This window comes from Rhopalosiphum maidis, chromosome 3, assembly GCF_003676215.2.
Source record: "Rhopalosiphum maidis isolate BTI-1 chromosome 3, ASM367621v3, whole genome shotgun sequence".
In the NCBI taxonomy this organism is placed as follows: domain Eukaryota; kingdom Metazoa; phylum Arthropoda; class Insecta; order Hemiptera; family Aphididae; genus Rhopalosiphum; species Rhopalosiphum maidis.
This window is the reverse complement of record NC_040879.1, coordinates 21,221,086-21,242,148: the sequence shown is the minus strand read 5'-3', so window position 1 is coordinate 21,242,148 and position 21,063 is coordinate 21,221,086. Positions and strand designations below refer to the sequence as shown.

The following is a 21,063-nucleotide window of genomic DNA, read 5'->3' as shown; positions in this document are numbered from 1 at the left end:
TTCACAACACTAATAAAAGGTTGTGCCAGAGACGAGAAAGAATATAATATTATGACGTGAATGTAAAATAGTCATCTATTTTGATATCCGGAAGGACTAGGCGCGATTGTAGTTCTTTAACAATTTAACATGATAACATTCATTGGTCGTATATTTATAATGTAAACTGTAAACACGTTAGATTATTATTATATTATTTAAGCCTAGCTACTCGACGAGCCCGGCTATAGATACTATTGCCGTGTCTACGAGTTGGGTATTACCTGCTACCATCACATTATATTTTTCCTCGATGATATTAAATACTGATAAATTGTTTTTATAACAAATTGTCTTAATCGTAAGTTTAACCGTGTTAGATTCGATGTAACAAAAAAAAAAATCTATTGATTTCTATAGTGGTTTGAACTCACGATAATATTTTTAAGAATGGAATCGTCGTGAATAGTGTATTCGCGGCACAGTTGTTCAGTATTAATATCGCGTTATTGCAATAGATTTCCTTTATGTTAAAATGCCTAACGTTTGTATTGCGTGTGTGAAACCATTGCTCAAAAATCCGAGTTCCAGGGTATCTTTTCACGTGTGAGCTTTGTTAATAATTTTAGCTTAGCGTATGCACACAAGAAAACGCCAGTCTAATCAGTTGTATTTCATAATTTTGTGTTAGATTTCCAACATGTCCAAAGAAACGTCAGGTATGGATCAACCGGTGTAAATTAACTAACAAAGAAGTCTTACCAAACCATAAGTTATGCTCGTTTCATTTTGAGCTCACATGCTTTAAATCCAATGTAAAGAGGCGTATACTTTACCCGGATGCTATACCAACAATTTTTGAAACAAGCCATGTTAAAAGAACAAATTTGTCATTAAAAATGTTGAAAGGTACCTACCCGTTATATATTATTCTCCCAACAACTATTGCTTATATGGATTGCTCAGTGTGTAATAAATTTAACAAATAAATGGTGAATCTTTATTATTTGCATCAAATTAAAGTATATGGTGCAATCGTTTACTTTGTTCAAATATATTTGTGGGTGATTGTTAAGTGTAAGATGTGCTGTATTGGGAGATGGCTGATTGTTGAATACATATTTGCACATGTCGCATTAGTACATAAATTACATTTGGATGCAATTGGTATATCAAGTATACTTGATATGACTTAGTTTACCTATACTCGTGCTAATTTGTCATCAGTTTTAATATTTTCTTAATTTTTTGTTTGTCATAATATCGTTATATTTTTCTATACAAATTTAAGACTAAGGTTTAGACTTAGGAGCAAGTTAGATAAATATGAGTTTTATCATTTTAATAATGTCATCATTGAAAACAAGTCAATTAAATAGCAAAACCATGTTTCACATCCTTAGAAGTGCATTTAAACTAATTAAAACATTTTTTTTTTAAAAACTTCAAAAATAGTTTGAACTACATTTATTTTCTTAAATTAAATATTATAAAATTATAGTATAAATCTTTTAATACATTTTTAAATACTAATACTAATAATTGGTAATTTAAATAGTTTAAACTTCTAAAAATAAGTCAACAAGTTTTTAAAATCTCATAAAATTTCCAAACAATTGTTATGACCAAGATATTTAAAAAATAAATTTTGTATACTGGATAATATAATATCAAATTGTGTAGAAGAGACTTTCTTTTTTATTTAATGTATTAATTACCAATTTATTTACAATATTATTAATGGCTACTGAGTAATATATTTATAGAAAATGTATTTCAATTAAAATTTGGAACATGTTTGCTCATTAAAACAAAGCATACTTACAGAATTTCATTGTAAATAATAATAGTTCAATTATAAATAAAATGTTTTACTTAATAGTTTTATTGAATAAATATCATCTGCAAAAATCAGAAAATAAACTCAAAATAAAAATAATTTTTTGTTTTAGGAAAATCAAAAAATTGCATTAAGTTTAATAATTGTATTCTATGTGTGAAATCAGCGATAAAATATCCTAGCTCCAAGATATCTTTACACTTGTGAGTATAATGAGTATATAGGAAAAACATATGCCAGTCTAATCAGTTGTATTTTACAATTTGTATCAGATTTCCAGCATGTCCAAAAAGACGGCAGGTATGGCTTAATAACTGTAAATTAACAAACCAAGAAGTCTTACCAAACCGTAAGATATGCTCATTTCACTTTGAGCCAACATGTTTCAAATCTACTGAAAGGAGGCGGATACTTTACTCTAACGCTGTACCAACAATTTTTGGAAATGGCCTTGTTACAAAAAAAAATCTGTCTTCAAAAATTGTGAAAGGTATTATACATTTTGCTTCCAATAGTTAGTGCTTGCTAAAATTAACTTTTTGTTTTTAAGTTATAGAAAATAGAAATAGATATTATCATATATTTTCTTTTTATAATATAGTAATAATTCTAATCATAATATCCAGTAAGCAAAATAAAGATAAAATTGGCATTTTAATCATACATTCTTTTAAATGTATGTAAATTTATTATATCTGATTTCTTTTGAGTATTAAATAAAACTTATTAGGGTGTAATTTCATTACTTTTTTTAAATTTAAAATTTTTTTTATATTATTTAAAATAAGACATTCTTACCATGTAGGCTATCTACATATATTTACAGAATTGGTAATTTTTTGGCAATTTAACGTGAAATTTTGTTACTATAATACTATGTATAGCAGTAAAAGTAATTTTTTTTATTAATTTATGTCATCTTAAACTTTTTTTTTTTTTTTTTTTATTACGGTACCGCGAGGGGCCGGAAGTACCTTTGAGGGCAATTCGCCAGCTCCCCCGCATCGTTTATTGGTAACAACAACATATATTTACAATACATAAATAGGAAGTTGAGACCACATTCATGGTTCACAAAAAAGAACGGATAGCCCTACGCTATCGTAAAGTGGCATTCGGCCTACAACAAACAAGACTTAACTAAAGTATTATATCGGGTGCCTGTACTCCACGTTGGCGCTCCCTTTCCTCCTCCTCCCTTGTAGCCAATACGAGGTCTACGTATTTGCAGACGGCATCCCAGCTGCTCCTAGACTCCATCATCGCTCGGCAGACGGTTTGTGGCGTGAAGTTGCCTTCCAACTGCACATCCAGCTCCCTCCTCGGGTGCCACCACCTGTCGTACGCGAAAAAGGCGTGCTCAGCGTTGTCCATCGGCGCTCCGCAGTCGACACACTCGGTGTTATCTACCTTCTTTATTTTGTACAGGTACTTCCCGAAACACCCGTGTCCTGATAGGAATTGCGACAGATGGTAGTTCATCTCCCCAAATTTCCTCGTGCTCCAAATCGATACGTTTGGTATCAAGGCCTTGGTCCATTGCCCCGTTTCGGCGGCCTCCCATCTTCTCTGCCATTCCGCGGTCGTCGGGTATTCGGGCGCTGGGTTTGGCGTACCACTTGCGACGTTCCGTCTTCGCGTGTATTTCGCCTCCCGCTCCCTGGCTAACAGGTCTGCTGGGGGCATACCTGCCTGGACGCTGGTTGCTGCCTCCGAGACTGTGCGGTACGCACATGTCTTGCGGATGAGTACCTTGCGCTGCGTCCTTTTCAGGAGCTTCACATTACCGGGCACATATTCCAGCGTGCGAGCCCAGCTTGGCGCCCCGTATAACAGCACCGAGTGCACGACGGACGTGAACAGTTGTCGTCTAGCCTCTCGGGGGCCACCGACGTTCGGCATGAGCCTCGCTAGACTAGCTCCGACCTGGTCCGCTTTTTGGGTGGCCTTCTCTATGTGAGCTTTGAATAGGCCTGACTTGTCGATTACTATACCCAGGTAAGTCATCTGGTCCGACAGCTCTATAGGAGTGCCGCGAACACTGATGTTGGGTAGGTCATACTTGTACCGGTTGGTGAAGAGTACTGCCTCGGTCTTTTCCGCTGCTATCTGCAGGCCCAGGTCTGAGATTACACCGGCTATTTGCTCCAGAGCCCTGTTTGCTCGTTGTTCCAGGTCCCCGGTGCTCTTCGCCGCTACCACCATCAGTGTATCGTCGGCGAAGCCGAGCAGAGAGCACCCTCCTGGAAGATCTTCCATCAGCACCGAGTTGTAGGTTATGTTCCATAGGAGGGGACCCACAACTGACCCTTGTGGTACTCCTCCAGTGATGCACACTTCAAGCTTACCTCCCGGCAGAGACTGAGACTCAATCGACCCGTACCTATTTGAAAAGTAGGAGTCGAAGATGTTTATCAGGTACCGGGGGGTCTCCCATGAGTGGAGAGCCGCCATTATATCGCTCCATTTTGCCGAGTTGAATGCGTTTTTTATGTCAATGGACACCGCCAGGCAAAAGTTTCCTCTGTTCCTCTCCGTGCATATTGTCCTGTCGAGTTCTATGACGGCATCGTCTGTTGACCGCCCACTTCTGAACCCGTACTGATTGGAAGCGAGACCACCCCGGGCCTTGACGTGTGCTTCAAGCCTCTGGGCTAGAAGGAATTCCAGGACTTTTCCCATGTCGTTTAACAGGCATAATGGGTGGTAGGATGAGGGGGCCCCTTCCGGCTTGTTGCCTTTTCGTAAGAGCACTACACGGGACTTTTTCCACCGCTCGGGAAAAATTCCGCTACGGAGACAGGTGTTAAAGAAGTTCAGCAGCAGGCTGAGGTCGCACCTGTGCGTCGCCCATACGATCCTTGTGGAGATGCCATCCGGTCCAGGAGCCTTGTTTCTGCCTTTGAATCGCTCGATTGCGCCGTCCATTTCCCTCGGTGTGAACGGCTCCCAGTCAATCGATTGTTCTCTCTGGCCTTCTGGTCTTTGTTGGTGGTTGGGGAACAGCGTACTTATGACCGTTTTCAGCGTGTCTGGTTCCATAACAGATGTGGCCGTGGGCCCTCTGAGTTTCCGCATGACCATTTTGTACGGCTTGTCAAACGGGTCGCTGTCCACGGATTCGACGAGTTCGGTCCAGCAGGCCTTTTTGCTGCGTGCAATGGCGGTCTTCAACTGGCGTTTAGCGTCGCGGTACGCGCCGTTCGTCACTGCCAGCTCTGCTTCGGCTCGTTCGCTGTCAAACCCGACCGCGGCCTGGGTTCGTAGACGGGCGATCCGAGCAGTCATCCTTGTTTTCCTGCGTTTGGTCCTGATGCACTCTGCCCGGAGGATGGAAATGTCGGCGTTCCACCAATGGACGGGGGGCTTACCGTGTTTGGGGGCCCGTCGTCTGGGTATGGAGAAGTCACATGCCGAGGTGATCCTGTCCTCTAAAATTTGGGCTTCTGATTCCGTGTCGTGTATTCCTTGGCTGTCCTCCATCCATTCCGCCAAGAGCAGACCGCAGTGGAAAGAGTCCAAGTCGATGCCACCCGCTGTATTCCAGCCGACTATTTCCTTCGGAATTACTCGGGAAGACCGATCTTGGTCACTTGTTGCGTCCATGTCGAACTGCACGTAGTGATGATCACTGTAATTGAACACCTCCGTCATAACCCTCCAATTGGTAATGCGGCGCGTTAGCGTGTCGGATATTGCTGTAACGTCAATGATTGACCCCGCGCCTCTGTTAAATGTAGGGGTCGACCCTGTGTTGCAGATATCGAGTTCTAAGGACTCGAACATGGCGTTCAGCTCTGTTCCTCTTCCGTTGCTCACCTAGTCACCCCACGACGCTGATCTTGCATTGAAGTCACCAGTGACTACGACGGGGGTGCCGAGCGGCGTTGACCTCACGCTATCCTCGAGCCTATGGAGAAACCTCTCGTAGTGGTCCAGTGATCTGTTGGGGGAGGCATAGCAGCTGTATATTTGGACTCCATTTACCCGCACTGCCACAAACTCGGTATCGCGTATTACGTTGCCGATAGTCATGCCACCGCCTGGTATGTATATGGCTGCCCTTTGTTGCCCACAGTCAACATACCAGCCAACTGAGGCCGGGTCTGCCCTGTATGGGTCACTCAGAAGTGCGATGTCCACCTTTTGCTCGACCATATACTGGGCGAGCAGATCCTGGGCCACCCTGCAGTGGTTAAGGTTTCCCTGCAGTAGGCTGATCATTGTGGCTGAGGATCTACCCCAGGCCCAGATAACCCGCCATTATGCTGCCCACTTACTGCGGCCCCCGCCCTCCCACGGTCGGCGTGAGGCTGCCGCTTGAGCTCCTCCTTCCTTGGCAGTCCCGTGCAAGGTGGGCTGTGGAGTTACAGCGGAAGCAGGCCTGGGGCTTGGCCTTGCGGCATTCCGCAGCGTGGTGGCCCTTCTGCTGGCACCGGAAGCATTTCGTCTGTTTCGGCTCCAGGAGTTTGACCCTACACTTGGTCCAGCCAACAACCACCGACTTGGCCTCTGCCAATGTGATAGCGTCACGGTAAGAAAGGTCAACTTTTTCGACGAGGTCGCCACGACTGCCTCCGTTCCTCCTGATGGAGAGGTTACCATCAGTCGCCGTCACAGTGACCCCCGCCTTGGCGAGTCCGTTCACTACATCCTCTGTCTCAGCCCACTCCGGGACGTTGAGTAGGAGGACGGGAGTCTTCCGTTCCGGCCTGCGGATCCTGGCAGCCTCGCCGACAACCTCGCGTATCTTCCGCTCTAAAGTTCCTGCCTTGTCCGTCCCCTCTACCTCGAGGAGGATGCCACCGGCTCTGGTGCACCTTGTTGTCACCACCTTGACCCCTAAGGCAACGAGATCAATGCTCCCCGCCACTTTCTTCGTCACTGCAGCCAGCGATCCGCCCTCAGCCGGGCGGTCGATCGTCACCGCTGCGGTCTTGGGGGCCCTTTGCCGCAGTAACGTAACCTTGTTGGCCAGGGGGCGTGGCTGACGGACAGGGGGCGTGGGAGGTGTGGCTCTCTTCTTCTTCCTAACCACTTCGCTCCAAGATGGCTTCTTCTGCAGCTGCTCTTCTTGCTCCTGCTGCTCCTTTTTTCCCTCTTGTTGCTGGTGCTGCTGCTGTTGTTGTTGGCGCTTTTTCCGCCTGCGACGTGGCTGCAGGCGCTGCTGCTTACTTTCTGGGACTTGGGTCCCTGACGCCTTGTCTGGTGGCAGCGCTGGTAAAGGAGGGGCGTCTGTGTTGGTGTTGGTAGAAGCGTCCTTCTTTACCGCACCATTTCGCTTCTGTCCTACAACTTCCGAGACAACCGTCTATGTTGTGGCACAGCGGAGAGAAGGAAGTACCCCTCGGTCTCTGGCCAGGTACGACTTAATGTGCCCAGTCGCCGAGTTGAAGGCAGAGATGACATCCATCCTTCTTCCTTGGAAGCCCTTCACTACTTCCAGCAGCTCAAGGATGGCCGAGCTGATCGCTGGGCTGTGGGTCTTTTTGGACGCTATCTCGAGAAGCGAAGCGCGCTCGAACAGGCTTTTGAAGCCCGCCTCTTGAGTGGTGAGCACCGCGCCCAGCTGTTTCATGGCAGACTTTACCGGGTCTGCCGCACCGTTGTCAACTTTAACGGGTTGACGTCCGCTCACCGATTGTCCAGTTGGCGATTCTGGGATCTTTGTTTTTTGTAAATCCATACAGTTCCCACGAGTGGGCATGATAGGGTCGTCACCCCACGGCAGTGCAGCGTACCTGAAGGCTAATACTGTGGAGGGCGCCAGGTGCCCCACAGGATCCTCGTTGGCACGTGTCTACCTCCGTGCCAAGGGACCCCCTTGACGAGTTGGGGGTTAAGGGGTTTTTTCTCAGGGTTTTCCTTCCCTTAGGGCATTTGCTCTCCGCGAGCAGGCTGTCTCCGACCTTATCGGCCCCAACCAACTAAGGTAAGGGCCGACCCAGCGTTTTTTATTCAGTGGCTACCTCCAACCTGCCACCGCCCGACCAGTCAAGGTCAGGGTTGGCTCTAATTGCTCCGACTCCAACCAGTTAAGGTCAGAGTCGGGTTTAGGGACCGCTAAATCTTTTGATTTATTTATTTTTTTTTTTTTTTTATTAATCTCAAAAGACCGCGGCGGCTCTGGCCATTGGTCTACATTACATTACAATATTACAATATTATTATTATTACATTATTAACATTATAAATAGACATAAGTATTAACATTTATAAATATATATACATAGACTATAGAAGTTATATTACATTATATAAGTTGGTTTTTTTTAAAAACATAAATAATTTGAGTGTTGTGGTTGCTTCCGGGCTGAGTATTTCAAATAGATGGGTGGTGCCAAGGATTTGTATTCGGGCTTTCTGGTAGTTTCTGCACTCAGTAAGTATATGTTTAACTGTGAGTTGGACCCCACAGGTGGTGCAGTTGGGAGGGTTCTCTTTAGTCATAAGATGTCGGTGGGTACATGAAGTATGACCAATTCTAAGTCTGTTTATTATTGTTTCTTGTCTTCTGGAACGACCGGGAGGAGGGGTCCATGGGATAATTGATTTTTTGATTTCATTAAGTTTAGTTGTTTGATTAGACCAATATTGTTGCCACCTATCGATTGTGTTATTTTTTATATATTTTCTTGCGTCGGTATAGGAGAAATTTGATATAGTGATTGCTTTAGGTGATATGTGTGAGATTTTGGCGGCCTCGTCAGCTTTTTCGTTGCCTGCTATATTGCTATGTCCGGGGATCCACATGAAGGATATGTGTTTTCCGGCAGATCGTGCAATGTGACAGGAATTACGGATGTTTTTTTCTATATCAGTAGGGTTGGTTATATTTTTAAGGCTTGTTAATGCACTGAGTGAGTCACTAAGTATAATACATAGTTTGTCGTCAACTGATTGTGTAAAGTATTTGATGGCTTCTAGTATTGCTATGGCTTCAGCAGTGTATATTGAACATTTGTCAGATAGTTTAATTTGAATTTCGATGTCACCACATATGATTGCAGCTCCAACTCTATGATCAGCTGTTATAGATGCATCGGTGTATATGTGTGTGTGTGGTTCGGCTTTAGCTATGATTTCATTGAAGATGTGTTTATATATATAAGGATTTGTGTCTTTTTTAGGGAGGTGATGGAGATCGAGATTGATGTCTAGAGAAATTAACCAAGGTGACTGAAGACTGATAGTTGATGGTATGATCTGGTCTAGGTCAAATTTATCTTGTAGATTTTTAAATATCCTTGAAGGAGGTGATGATATTCCTTGTGGGGATCTATATACTCTGGCAGCAAGTAAAGTTTTCTGCTCTGCCCATCTAAGTGATAGGGAGGGTATTCCTGCTATGTTGGATATGCTGTCGATAGGACTTGAACGGAACACCCCTATTGACAGTCGCATACCTGAGTTATGGAGTGTTTCAAGTTTTTTTAAGTGCTGGTGTTTCTCTGAAGAGAATAGGAATGATCCATAATCTAATTTGGCCAGGATGAGAGCTTTGTGAATCTTGATGAGTACCGAGGAATGGGCTCCCCATGATGTATGTGATAACGTTTTAATTATGTTAAGTCGATTGGTGCAAGTTTGTTTAAGTTGTAGAATGTGGGGCGTCCAAGAACACTTTGAATCAAATGTAATACCGAGGATTTTAATATTTTTTTCGTTTTTGATTGTGTGTTTGCCCATACTAATTGACATTTTATTTTTGTTTTTGTTGTTGAATATAATAAGTTTGGTTTTTTCGGCTGAAAATCTAAACCCTGATGTATTAGACCACTTTATTAGTTCGGATGTAGCGTCTTGGAGTATTTGTTTTATTGTTGTAAGGCTGCTGCTACGACATAATATGGAGAAGTCATCAGCGTATAGCATGGGGATGATAGGCTTTGGTATTTGTTTGGATATATCATTTATAACTAGCAGAAAAAGTGTTACTGATATTGTAGAACCCTGGGGGACTCCATTTTCTTGTATATAAGTGTCGGATAAGCAGTTTGATGATTTGACTTGAAAGGAACGTTCGAGTAATAGGTTTTGGGTGAAGTTGATTAAGTTCCCTTTGCATATTATTTTGTTCAGTATGTGCATTATTCTGGGCCTCCAGGTGGTGTCATAGGCCTTAATATAGATATCAAAACTGATCAATCCTAAACTTTGCTTATTGTTCGTAGCTATTTCGGTTTCATTTTTGATGCTTAGAAGATTGTTAAGTGTGTTTCTATTTTGTCGAAATCCATTTTGTTCAGGGGAGATGTATTTTATTTTTTCTAGGTACCATATGATTCGGCGATTAATGATTTTTTCTAGTAATTTACATAATGTGCAGAGTAAAGTGATGGGGCGATAGCTTTCAGTGAGATGTTTATTCTTATTGGGCTTAAGGATTGGGATAACGAATCCATGTCTCCAGTATTTTGGGAATACGTTATTATTCCATATGGTATTGAAAATGTCTAGTAGATGTTTGATGTCGTTTAGTGGTAAATTTTGGATCAAAACATAAGGGATACCATCTGGTCCCGGACTTTTGCTTTTATTGGTTCTCAATACCATTTCTAATTCTTCCATGGTTATTGGAGAGTTGATTAGGATTTGTGTAGCATCGTTTGGATCGATTTTGTTTAGGGGAGAGTCATATCGATGACAATTAATTAGAAATTCATCGTCGTAGTTGGAGGTACTTGAGTTTTTTTGAAAGAATTCTCCAATAGAGTTGACTACTTCCTTTGGTGTCATTATGAGTTCTGAGTTAGATAAAAGCTGTATGTTGCTTTGTCGGTTGGTTCCTTTGAGGGATTTAATTTAAATCTTTTGATTTAATTGGTACTAATGGTATTTAATATGACTATGTTATTATTTATTTTTTTTTTTATTAGAAATAAGCCTCGGCTGCGGAGGCCATTGGCTGACATGGTTTATATTGTTTAGGGAGAATTGTTGTATACACTATTTACATTATTTACATACACATATTGCACATATTACAACAAAATAGATTATAGATTATTAATAAGGTTGGTCTTGATCAAAAAGGACATCATGCGGCTAATGTTGTCTGGGTAAAAGGCTTCCGATATAATATTTGATACCCCAGCTTGACGTCTGTCTGATTCGAAGGAACGGCATTCAGATACGATGTGTTTGATAGATAGAAGTGTACCACAACTGGCGCAAATGGGTGGGTCTTCTTTCTTCATCAGGTACTGGTGAGTTAGCTGCGTATGTCCTAAGCGCATTCTGTTTATGGAAATTTCCATCTTTCTTGAGAAATCAGGTGGGGAATGCCATGTGTGAATGGCATTTTTGATTTGGTTAAGTTTAGAGGAGCCTTGCTTCCATTCCCGTAACCATAAATTGTTTGCAATTGTTTTTGTTAAAGATCTAGCGTCGTTTAAGGTAAAACAGTTAAGTTTAGTAGCGTCAGGGGAGGTTATTGCTTGACGAGCTTTTTCGTCAGCTCTTTCATTTCCCGAGATTTGATTGTGGCTAGGAATCCAAATCAGTGGCCTGACTGTGTAAGGTCGTTGAGTTGGTTATGTATTTTCTTGGTGATCTCATTTGGTGTGGTGAGGTTATCGATATTTCTTAACGTGCTTAGTGAGTCGCTTAGGATTACTGCTTTATGTGTGTGACTTGTTCTAATGAGGTCCAGGGCAAAGAAGATTGTCACCGCCTCAGCTGTGTAAATTGAGCTAAAGTTTGGTAGTCTCAGCATGCTGATGTGGTCATGGAGTACTATCGCTGCTCCAATTCCATTTTCCATTTTGGAGCCGTCAGTGTATATTTTGGTGTAGTCATGGAGTTCGTCAATGATTGAATGGAGTTGTTGATTGTAAATTAAGGGTAAGGTGTCTTTCTTCGAGAATGCACTAAGTTCACTGTTTACGTAGTTTTTTAATAACCAAGGTGGTGACTGTATATTTTCGCTTTTGATAACGTTAAGATGTGGAAATGGGATGTCTTTTAGGGCGTTTGTGATCTGTTTCGAAACGTTGAGGTTATTTTGGGAGCGCCTGGCTGCTAGTAGCATGGAACTGTGAACTCTCCTGATGTAGAGTGAGGCTACACCGGCTGTGTTAAGCACACTGGGAATAGGGCTCCGGTGACAAGCCTTAGCCCTGTGTTATGTACAGCATCGATCATTTTGAGTGCCGATGTTCTGACATTTATAAATAGGAAGGAATTATATTCGAGCTTGGAAAAAATGAGTGCTTTATAAATTTATAATAAACTAGAGGAGTGACTTCCCCATGACTTTTGTGCCAGACATTTTAGGGTATTCATTCTTATAAGCCTTTTCGGATAGACTTGAGATGAGGTATCCACGGGTTTCTTGAATCGAACAGAACGCCTAATATTTTGATGGATTTTTTTATTGAGATAGGGATATTGTTCATTGATATTGTGCTGTTGCCAATATTTCTTTTATTTGTGAAAAAAATGCATTGGGATTTTTCAACTGAAAAAGAGAAACCAGAAACAAGTGTCCAGGCTTGTAGAGCTGATATTGCTTCCTGCAGGTAGTTTGTAGTTCTAATCGGATTGATGCCTCTACAGAAGATATTGAAGTCGTCGGCAAATAGTGTGCACTTTACGGGAGAATGTATAACTTGTGGTATATCGTTAATCGCTAGTAGAAACAACGTGACTGACAGTGTAGATCCTTGAGGTACACCATTCGTTTGAACATATATTTTGTTGTTATGACTATGCTATATGATACTCTTAGAATTGTAATTCAAGTATAGTCTAAAACAAAATAAATGGTTAACCTACTAAAATCCAATATATGTTATAATTTCTCGATTCTTATAATTGTTAGTAAAGAATATCTTTTTGTTTGTAAGTGTATTCCAAAATGCATGATTATATTTTGTTTGCGAGACACTGTATTGAATAATTACAATAATAAAGATACATATTTTTAGTTTGTTTTTATGATAAATAAAGTACTGGTAAAATTATTATTATTATATTATTTTATATCAAATATTGTTAAATAACACAAAAAAAGAAAATACTAGTATTAAATATCTAAAAATCTGATAACAACATTTTTATGTATATCCGTATCACCATATATTGTATCTATACATAATTTAATATCAAATTTTGTAGCTGAGACCTTTATAAACCCCTAATAGATTAACTAACAATATGTTTACTATATTATTGATGGTTTCAGATTTAACTGTAGAAAATATATCAATTAAGATTTGAAACTTCTGTATGCTAAGTGATACATTCACTTGTATTAAAATAATTTTATTCTAGGAAATACTTAAATTTTAGATACAAATTTTCACTTGATACTTTTGTTGAATTAATGTTAGTTGTACAATTTAAGTTATTTTTTGTTTTAGGAAGATCAAAAGATAGTAACATTGAAATAACATGTCAGAAACGGCAGTGTCATAATATTTCACTAGTTAAAGTTGGCAAAGAAGTATTTGAACACGTAAAAAGTATTGCAACTAATCGAAAAAGAGAATTTGATGAACTCGGTGGAGCTGTTACTAAACTAAAAAGTAAAAAGTCATCGTTTATGTCAGTATTGAAACTTGTTCGTATTCAAATTTCATTGGGTAACAAAATAAAATGATTTACAACTGGTAGATGGACCATTTTAAACAATTTATATGTTAATTTAATAAACACTACTATTAGTGATTTATATATATATTTATAACGTAATGTAAGACGTATTATGCTTCAATTTAATTGTTAAAGAAAAAGTTATTTATTTGTTTAAGTTTAAGATAAGATCATTTTTTTCTTTTTGATATCCAAATACTTTTTTTCCAAATTTTTTTTTTAATTCTTGTTTTATGTTGAGCACATGTTGATAAATGTTTTTTTGAGTAAACAAATAATTATAATAAATACATAGTGTTTTAGACCTATTGGTCATTCATAGTAATCTAGCTTCCTTAGCTTCTTCCTTACTCTTATGGACTTCCTCATTTCAGCTTCTTCTCCTCTGTTTTGCTCTAAGTCGTCATGGTCCACTCCCTCAGTAATCTGATTTAACTCTTCTTCTTCTTCTGTCATATCCTCGTTAGGATCAGAGGTCTTTGCTATCTTCCATGACTTCAACTGAGACACTTGTGCAGTTGTGGCATAGAGTCTTGCCCCATCTTCTGCAAGCTGTGAGACTAGATATACATTATTTGGCAACACTTCTGTCACGACAAGAGGTCCACGCTATCGCTCCTGGAGCTTAGTGGACAAACCTTTAGTGACTGGTCATAACTATCACTTCTCCAACAATACATCGCGTTTGATTGTGATGATGCTTGTCGTAGGCTGTCTTTATCTTATCTTTTGACCTAACTATCTCATTCCTGTCATTTTCCTATAGCTCAGGACATACTCACTCTCCACAGTAGTCGAAAATTCACGCAACCTACCCAATTCGAAATTGTGGCTGATATTCATTTAGTAATTTAAATGGGATTTGCTAAGTTACTTTTTATTTACTGTTGTTAATCTGGCGCTGTAACTCTGGCAACAATACGTTCCATTGATCTTCCTCTCCTGTTTTGGAAATCAACATGACCAATATAACTCTGTTTATCCTCTCCACTTGTCCATTTGTTTGAGGTCTTTTTGTGGAGTTCAATACATGAGATAAATCACGAACCTCGCAGAAGTTCTTAAACAGTCTTGATGTGAGACAAGTGCCCATGTCCGTGGTAAACTTCTTGGGCAGCCCGTACCTATTCACAAATTTGTTCATTGCATACAACACTCCCTCAGTGTTAGTTGCTGCAAACAAATATACAAACTGTGTTAAGTTGTCCACTAGCACCACTGTATACCGATTTCCTTCGGGGCTCATTACAAATGGTCCGTTGTGATCTTCATGGATTATCTCCAAAGGTTTCCGACCTAGTGGCATGGGGTGTAAGATTCCTGGTTGTCTTCTCTTTGGTTTCTTGGTCACCAGGCATTTCAAGCTCCTCCAGCGTCTCGCCCTTTTCATCCGAAATAGAGTCTATCAACAAGTCGACTGCCCCGCCATGCTCATTAGCTCAAGCTTGAATGATAATGGGTCTCAGTCGCACCAATTTTCTTACCGACGCAGTAGATAATTTGTAGTTGTGCTCCTTCCTCTGCACTCTGCAACAACATGGCTCCCAGTCTCACTGCAGTCGCATCCTTATGAATTTCTATCACCGCTGTTTTGGCGTTGAACATAGGAAAGATTGGCGTGTCTGCAAAAACTCTTCGAACGCTGTCTGTTGAGATGTATTCCACTTGAATTCGTCTCCCTTTTTTGTCAACTTGGTCAGGGGTTCAGTTAGAGTGACATAGTTCCTTATAAACTGCCCGAAGAAACCTGTGAGACCTAAAAATCTTCGGGTTTTGGGTGTTTGGGTTTTTTACCACCTTGTTTCGTAGATTTCCTAACACCTTACTCATTAGTCTGGTGAATACTTCGGATGCTCCAGCCAACTAAAAAGATATTTTTGTAAATTAACCCGTTTCATCGGGTGTGATGAACGCTGTTTTTGTCTGAGCTGTTTCTCGGCTCTCAATGACTCCACTTATTATTGTAGATCCGACAGTGGGAAATTGTGCCTCAACACTTGTTTGTTCAGCTTTCGGTAATCTAAGCACAGCCTTCCTTTTATTGGATTGGCGTATGGCGAGTCGGTCTCCACCACTACCTCGTGCTTTTTCGACGTGTTATTTAAGACATAAGATGTTATGTCTTAAATAACATGTATCAGCATTCTTAGCGTACGGTTGTGCTCGTGTCGATCGCATATAGTGTATATATACAAATATTTATACTGGTTTTTCGCTATCTAACTATTTACGACAATGACCAACTGTTCGAAGTGTGACGAAACGATAATTACTGATGATGAAATTATCTGCTCTCTATGTAATAACTATTACCACTATATTTGTTAAGGCATAAATAAAACAACTTTAAAAAACAAACTAAAATACACGAAACAGATGGTCGTGCAATAATTGCAAATATAAGTGGGATAATCCAAAAAATACTAACTCTAAATCTTTAAATTCCGAAGTTTCACTCCAAGATCTTGCAAATTCTATGGATTTTATGAGTAAAATATTTTTATGATTCTAGTGTAACAGTTACTAAAATTCTAGAAGAAATGAAAAAAATTCGCAAAGAAAATGTTAGAATTACAAACGACAATAAAAAATTTACCCAAGAGACTAGATGGAACAAAATAACCTTAAATTTACTGTAGAAATAATTAGTATTCCTAGTGTATCTAATGAGACATGTAAAGAAAATGTTATGAATATAGCGCGAATATTAAACACAGTTATCTCAATTGAAGAAGCTTATCGTGTACCCAGAAAATGGAGAAACTAAAATTATTGCTCGATTAACACAACCCGGTATGAAAACAGCTATTATAGCAAACTGCAAACGCAATAAAACACTTAATCTTTCTAACTTTAATTCGGCATGGTCGAAATATAAGCGAATATATATCAATCATAATCTAAATAAACATCGAAGACAACTATATGGTTAGGTAAATAAGAATAGCAGCCAAAGAAAAAAATTATAAATACATATGGATGAACGATAACGCAGAAATTCTAATTCGTCTTGACGAAAACTCAAAGGTACGGAAAATTTACTCTGAACTAGATTTAACTTCAATATAACATTTTACACTTTTAATACTTATAATTTTCAACATGTCATTATATCTTATATATAAATTTGAAATATGAAATTAAGCCTTACAATATACGTTTTTATTATCACATAATTAATTAGCCCTCATTAGCATCATTAGCCATCCCGTATTTTAAATACTTTATCTATAAAATATTTTCTGTTTCAACATTATTTACTATAATAATCGCATTTAATTTAATAATTATTTACCTTATAGTGGTTAATACATCATTTAAAGTTACCATTTACCTTTATACTATTTCTTTTACATGCAATACTATAATAATTTCTGCAATGTCACTTAATTGTATTCTAGTTTTGAAGTATATTATGTGTTACATATTTGTCTCAATTATATCTAATAATCATCTAATCAGTTATAATGAAATCATATTAATTATACTCCTGGTACACGCACCACCGTTCATCAGAACGATTTAATTATCTAATATAATATAATATCTATATACTCTTACATTATACCTTTCAAATGAGTTCATTTATAAATTGTGATAATTGAACATTACAAAATATACACGAAATTAAAACAGATATTTGTCCTATAAAAAAAATAAAATGTTCTATATACAATTATAACGCCTGTACCATTAAAGCAATATATTTGTAGTGTGAGAAAACATTTTGATGAACTATGTTTGACTTTAGATAATATTTGATGTTATCATATTACATGAAGCCTAGCTTGGAAATGAAAATGTAGACGCAAATGTTTTTCTAATCCCAAATTGTTCTCTTTATTTTTCTAATTTTAATAAAAATCAAAATGATGGCGTCATGGTATTTATACACAATTCAATAACTATTATCTCCAGCGCTGAAATCTTCGTCCAAACACATACTGGTTTAGAAATTCACCCGAAAAAATGGAATACTATCTTTTTAATTTATGCAATATATAGATCTCCAAATAATAATATAGAACCGTTTATCGATGAACTAGAAATATAATTTTATTTAAAGCAAAAACATTTAAAGCGGATTATAAATTAATAATAGGAGACATAAGTATAAACTTATTAAAAGGTACATCAATTCAAAACAAATATCTTACATTAATAGCTGAATATGGCTATTGGAAAATGATTAACAATATGACTAGATATACATCTAATACATGTCTAGATCATATATTTATGAAATGTAAATCTTCAAAATTTACCAAATCTTTAATTAGTCCAATTACAATTACAGATCATTATCCGATATTTCTTAGTGTCGGCCATTTATTAACAAATAGAAATAATACTCTAAATTCATTAACGATTTCAAAAATAAATAATTTTTAACTCTCTAACTTAATAGCCACTCAATTATGGGATACTGTTCTAGACAAAACAGATGTAAATGAGGCTACAGATAATTTTCTAAATATTCTAAAAAAATTAATGTCAAAAGCCTACAAATTTAACTGTAAGATAAATTATTATCTTAAATTGTAAGATAACTGTAACCTTCCTCCAACTCTGATGATACCATCATCAAGAAAGGAACTTAGACCAATGAGATTGCTGTGCCGAGGTAACTGGGTGCCGTGCTCTAGATATGTTATCTCAGATTTGAATGCATCCTGTTGTGCAATTATTACCCAAAATTTCTTGGCAGCTTTAAGTTTGGAAGCATGGAGATGACCTATGACTCTTTCATGTTAACCTGTTGACCTTTCGCAGATTTAAGGTTATGGAAATATCTTTGAATGTATGCTGTTATTCAAATAAGCTTTACCCAACTTGTTTAACAGAACATAATACTTTGGCGGATCAATAATTCTGTAAAGCTGGCACTCCACGAGTTATGAGATAACAGGATTATCTTGTGACTGTACATACAGCAAAAACTTTTTATAATGAAATTCTTTAAAACGAAAAAACTATATAACGTAAACATTACAAAGTATTGGTTGGTTTGCTTTGTAACCAACTTTGTAATAAGTTCATTCTCTATAACGTATAGTTACTCTCAATAACGAAACAATATTTTATGTTTCATATCACAATTAATGTATATCGACGTACATAATACAATTGTTCATAAGTCCTCAGATTCAGCTACTCTCGAACGCACACAAATACAAGCACCAAAAGCATTTTGAGATGCATCACAGAAGCCTTGAAGTGTAATGTTTCTTTTGCTGGCATGACATAGGACTAATCGTGGAATGGATAGGTTCTCAATTGATTGCAGACTACTACAAAATCTTGTCCATTTGAGCTGTGTGTCAGAAAGTAGGACTGTATTCCAAAATACTTTGAGTGTCCATAATTGTTGGAAATAAATTTTCCCTTTAATTAGCAATGGTGTGATAAATCCAAGTGGGTCATAAATTTTATGTAACTCTGACAACAGTGATCGTTTTGTCATACGTGTTTGCGGGCTCCACGGTTTGAGTAAAAATTTAAAAATGTCCTTATTAGGTAACCACGTTAATACTAAAGTGGTAATGGACTCATATTCAGCCAAGAGCAATGAATAATGCTGTTCATTGGCAGACGGTATCTATGCGATCACCTCTGGAGAATTTTAACACCATTTATTGATAGGAAAGTTGACTTGATTCAGTATATTTGTTAACTCTTGATAATATCGACAACATTATTCAACTGTATTTACACCACTTAGCAAATCATCTACATAAAAATCTTTTTAAATTGTTCTAGATACTCTTTGATCAGTACAAGGTTTGATTAGTTTGGACAGGCATATCGTGGCAAGATAAAGTGCTGATTTTGTCCCATAGGTGATAGTTAATAGTCTGTCATGTTGCAATGGGTGACTTGGATTTGATCTATGTACAATTCGTTGTAAGTCACATTCGGTACGATCAACCTTGACTTGGCGATACATTTTGTTGATGTCATATGTGATTGCTATGTTATGTAACCGAAATCTTAGAATAATTTCAAATAATGTTGGTTGCACCGTTGCTCCTCGCATTAAGATGTCGTTAAGAGATACTCTAGTTGATGTAGTAGCTGATACATCGAATACAACGCGAGTCTTTCTTGTTATACTGTCTTCCTTTACCACAGCATGATGAGGAAGATAGTAAGTGATGGGTTGGCAGATGTCTGTCTTAAACTTCCCCCATGTAGCCAGTGGTTAGAAATTCACTCATAAATTTATGATACTCTGTTGCTAGAGCTTTGTTGCTCATCAACTGTCGTTCCATTGCTAAGAAACTTTTTTATTAAATTATTTACTTTTATTGAAAAATAAAGATATTATTTATTTCGTTTCGACTTCTGGTTTTTACTATTAGATTTGATATATTTCCCAGTATTAGTAAATTTAATGAATATTTATATATAGGCAATTGAAGTTATCAAAATTTATAACACAGTGTAAAATAGTAAAACCTAGAAAGTTTAAAAAAAATAATTTCTATTGTGAGCCTCTTAAGAACTTGAAACATTTCGTCGGTACTTATGTTATTATATATTTGATATGATATTATATTCTAAATATTTAAATTTCTGTTAAATAATTAATACAGCAAAAATTATTTATGAAATTGGTTTTCTTACAAAATTTAGTTCAAACTCCTGTACTACTAATAGAAATGTAAATTACTTATGGCAATATAATTAATATAATATAATAATCCTTAGAAATATAGGCTGAAAGACGATCTCCTATCAGAATCGTTTTTCAAATTCAATGATGTATCATTAATTTCAAATTGAATAATATATCAACTACTATATGACCTAAAAAATGACAACGTAAACTTGAAATAACTTACTTTAGTGCGACTTAATGCACATAATTCGTTTGTAAAGTAAAGGTCATTATAATACTTTTTTTTTTTTTATTAATTTCCAAATAGTGGAAAAAACCAAAATTAGATTACAGTATAGTACTTGAATATCTTAAAACAGTTGTGAAAGATCTTTTTGATTCAAATGAATTTTTGTTGTTATATTTAAATCCTATTTGGAAACAAATAAATGATAGCTTTGAAGGATAAATTTGTATGTATATATATTTATAAAGATCGTTATTTCTAGCAAACATTTTTGAAGGAATCCTTAGGCTTCACAAAGCTTCAATATACTTCTGACATTGACGAAGAAGAAATAGATAGAATCCTCAAAATGCAGACGGAAACCACAAGTCTGATTATGATGGGAATTTAATATCATTAAAATTTAAAGTCCCATATCAAGAATTTCTAAAAATAAAACCCGCTAAATGATCTATGGGAAACAAAAAGGTTAGTTTAACACTGTTAAAACAGGGACTTTGGACAAATATAATAAATGATAGTTTTTAAACAATTAGTTCCTTGTATGATTGCATACAAACACTACAGGGTTAATTAAGTTGTTGATTGCAGTAAATATTATTTACAGTTTGAAGGAAAATGTAATGACTGTTTGTTAAAACTAGTTGATTGGGCTGAAAAAACTCAAGGAAGGGTTTTCTCTCAACATAATAACTGTGACTCAAGACACTACAAGTAATTAGACAAAACATAGGTCAAAAAGACTCTTAAAGGGTAAAAAAGATATAATATTGGAAAAGAGTTGTTACATACCGGTGC

The 21,063-nt window shown here is 37.6% G+C and overlaps 1 protein-coding gene across 1 annotated transcript; it reads left to right on the top strand.

The window, feature by feature from the left end:
* The first annotated feature begins 360 nt into the window (after positions 1-360).
* On the top strand, positions 361-13,439 carry LOC113558688. Its single transcript, XM_026964194.1, has 5 exons — positions 361-585; positions 671-888; positions 1,932-2,022; positions 2,092-2,309; positions 13,186-13,439. The coding sequence occupies exons 1-5, from the start codon at positions 515-517 to the stop codon at positions 13,422-13,424; spliced, it is 837 nt and encodes a 278-aa protein (XP_026819995.1). The 5' UTR covers positions 361-514; the 3' UTR covers positions 13,425-13,439.
* The last annotated feature ends 7,624 nt before the right edge of the window (positions 13,440-21,063 follow it).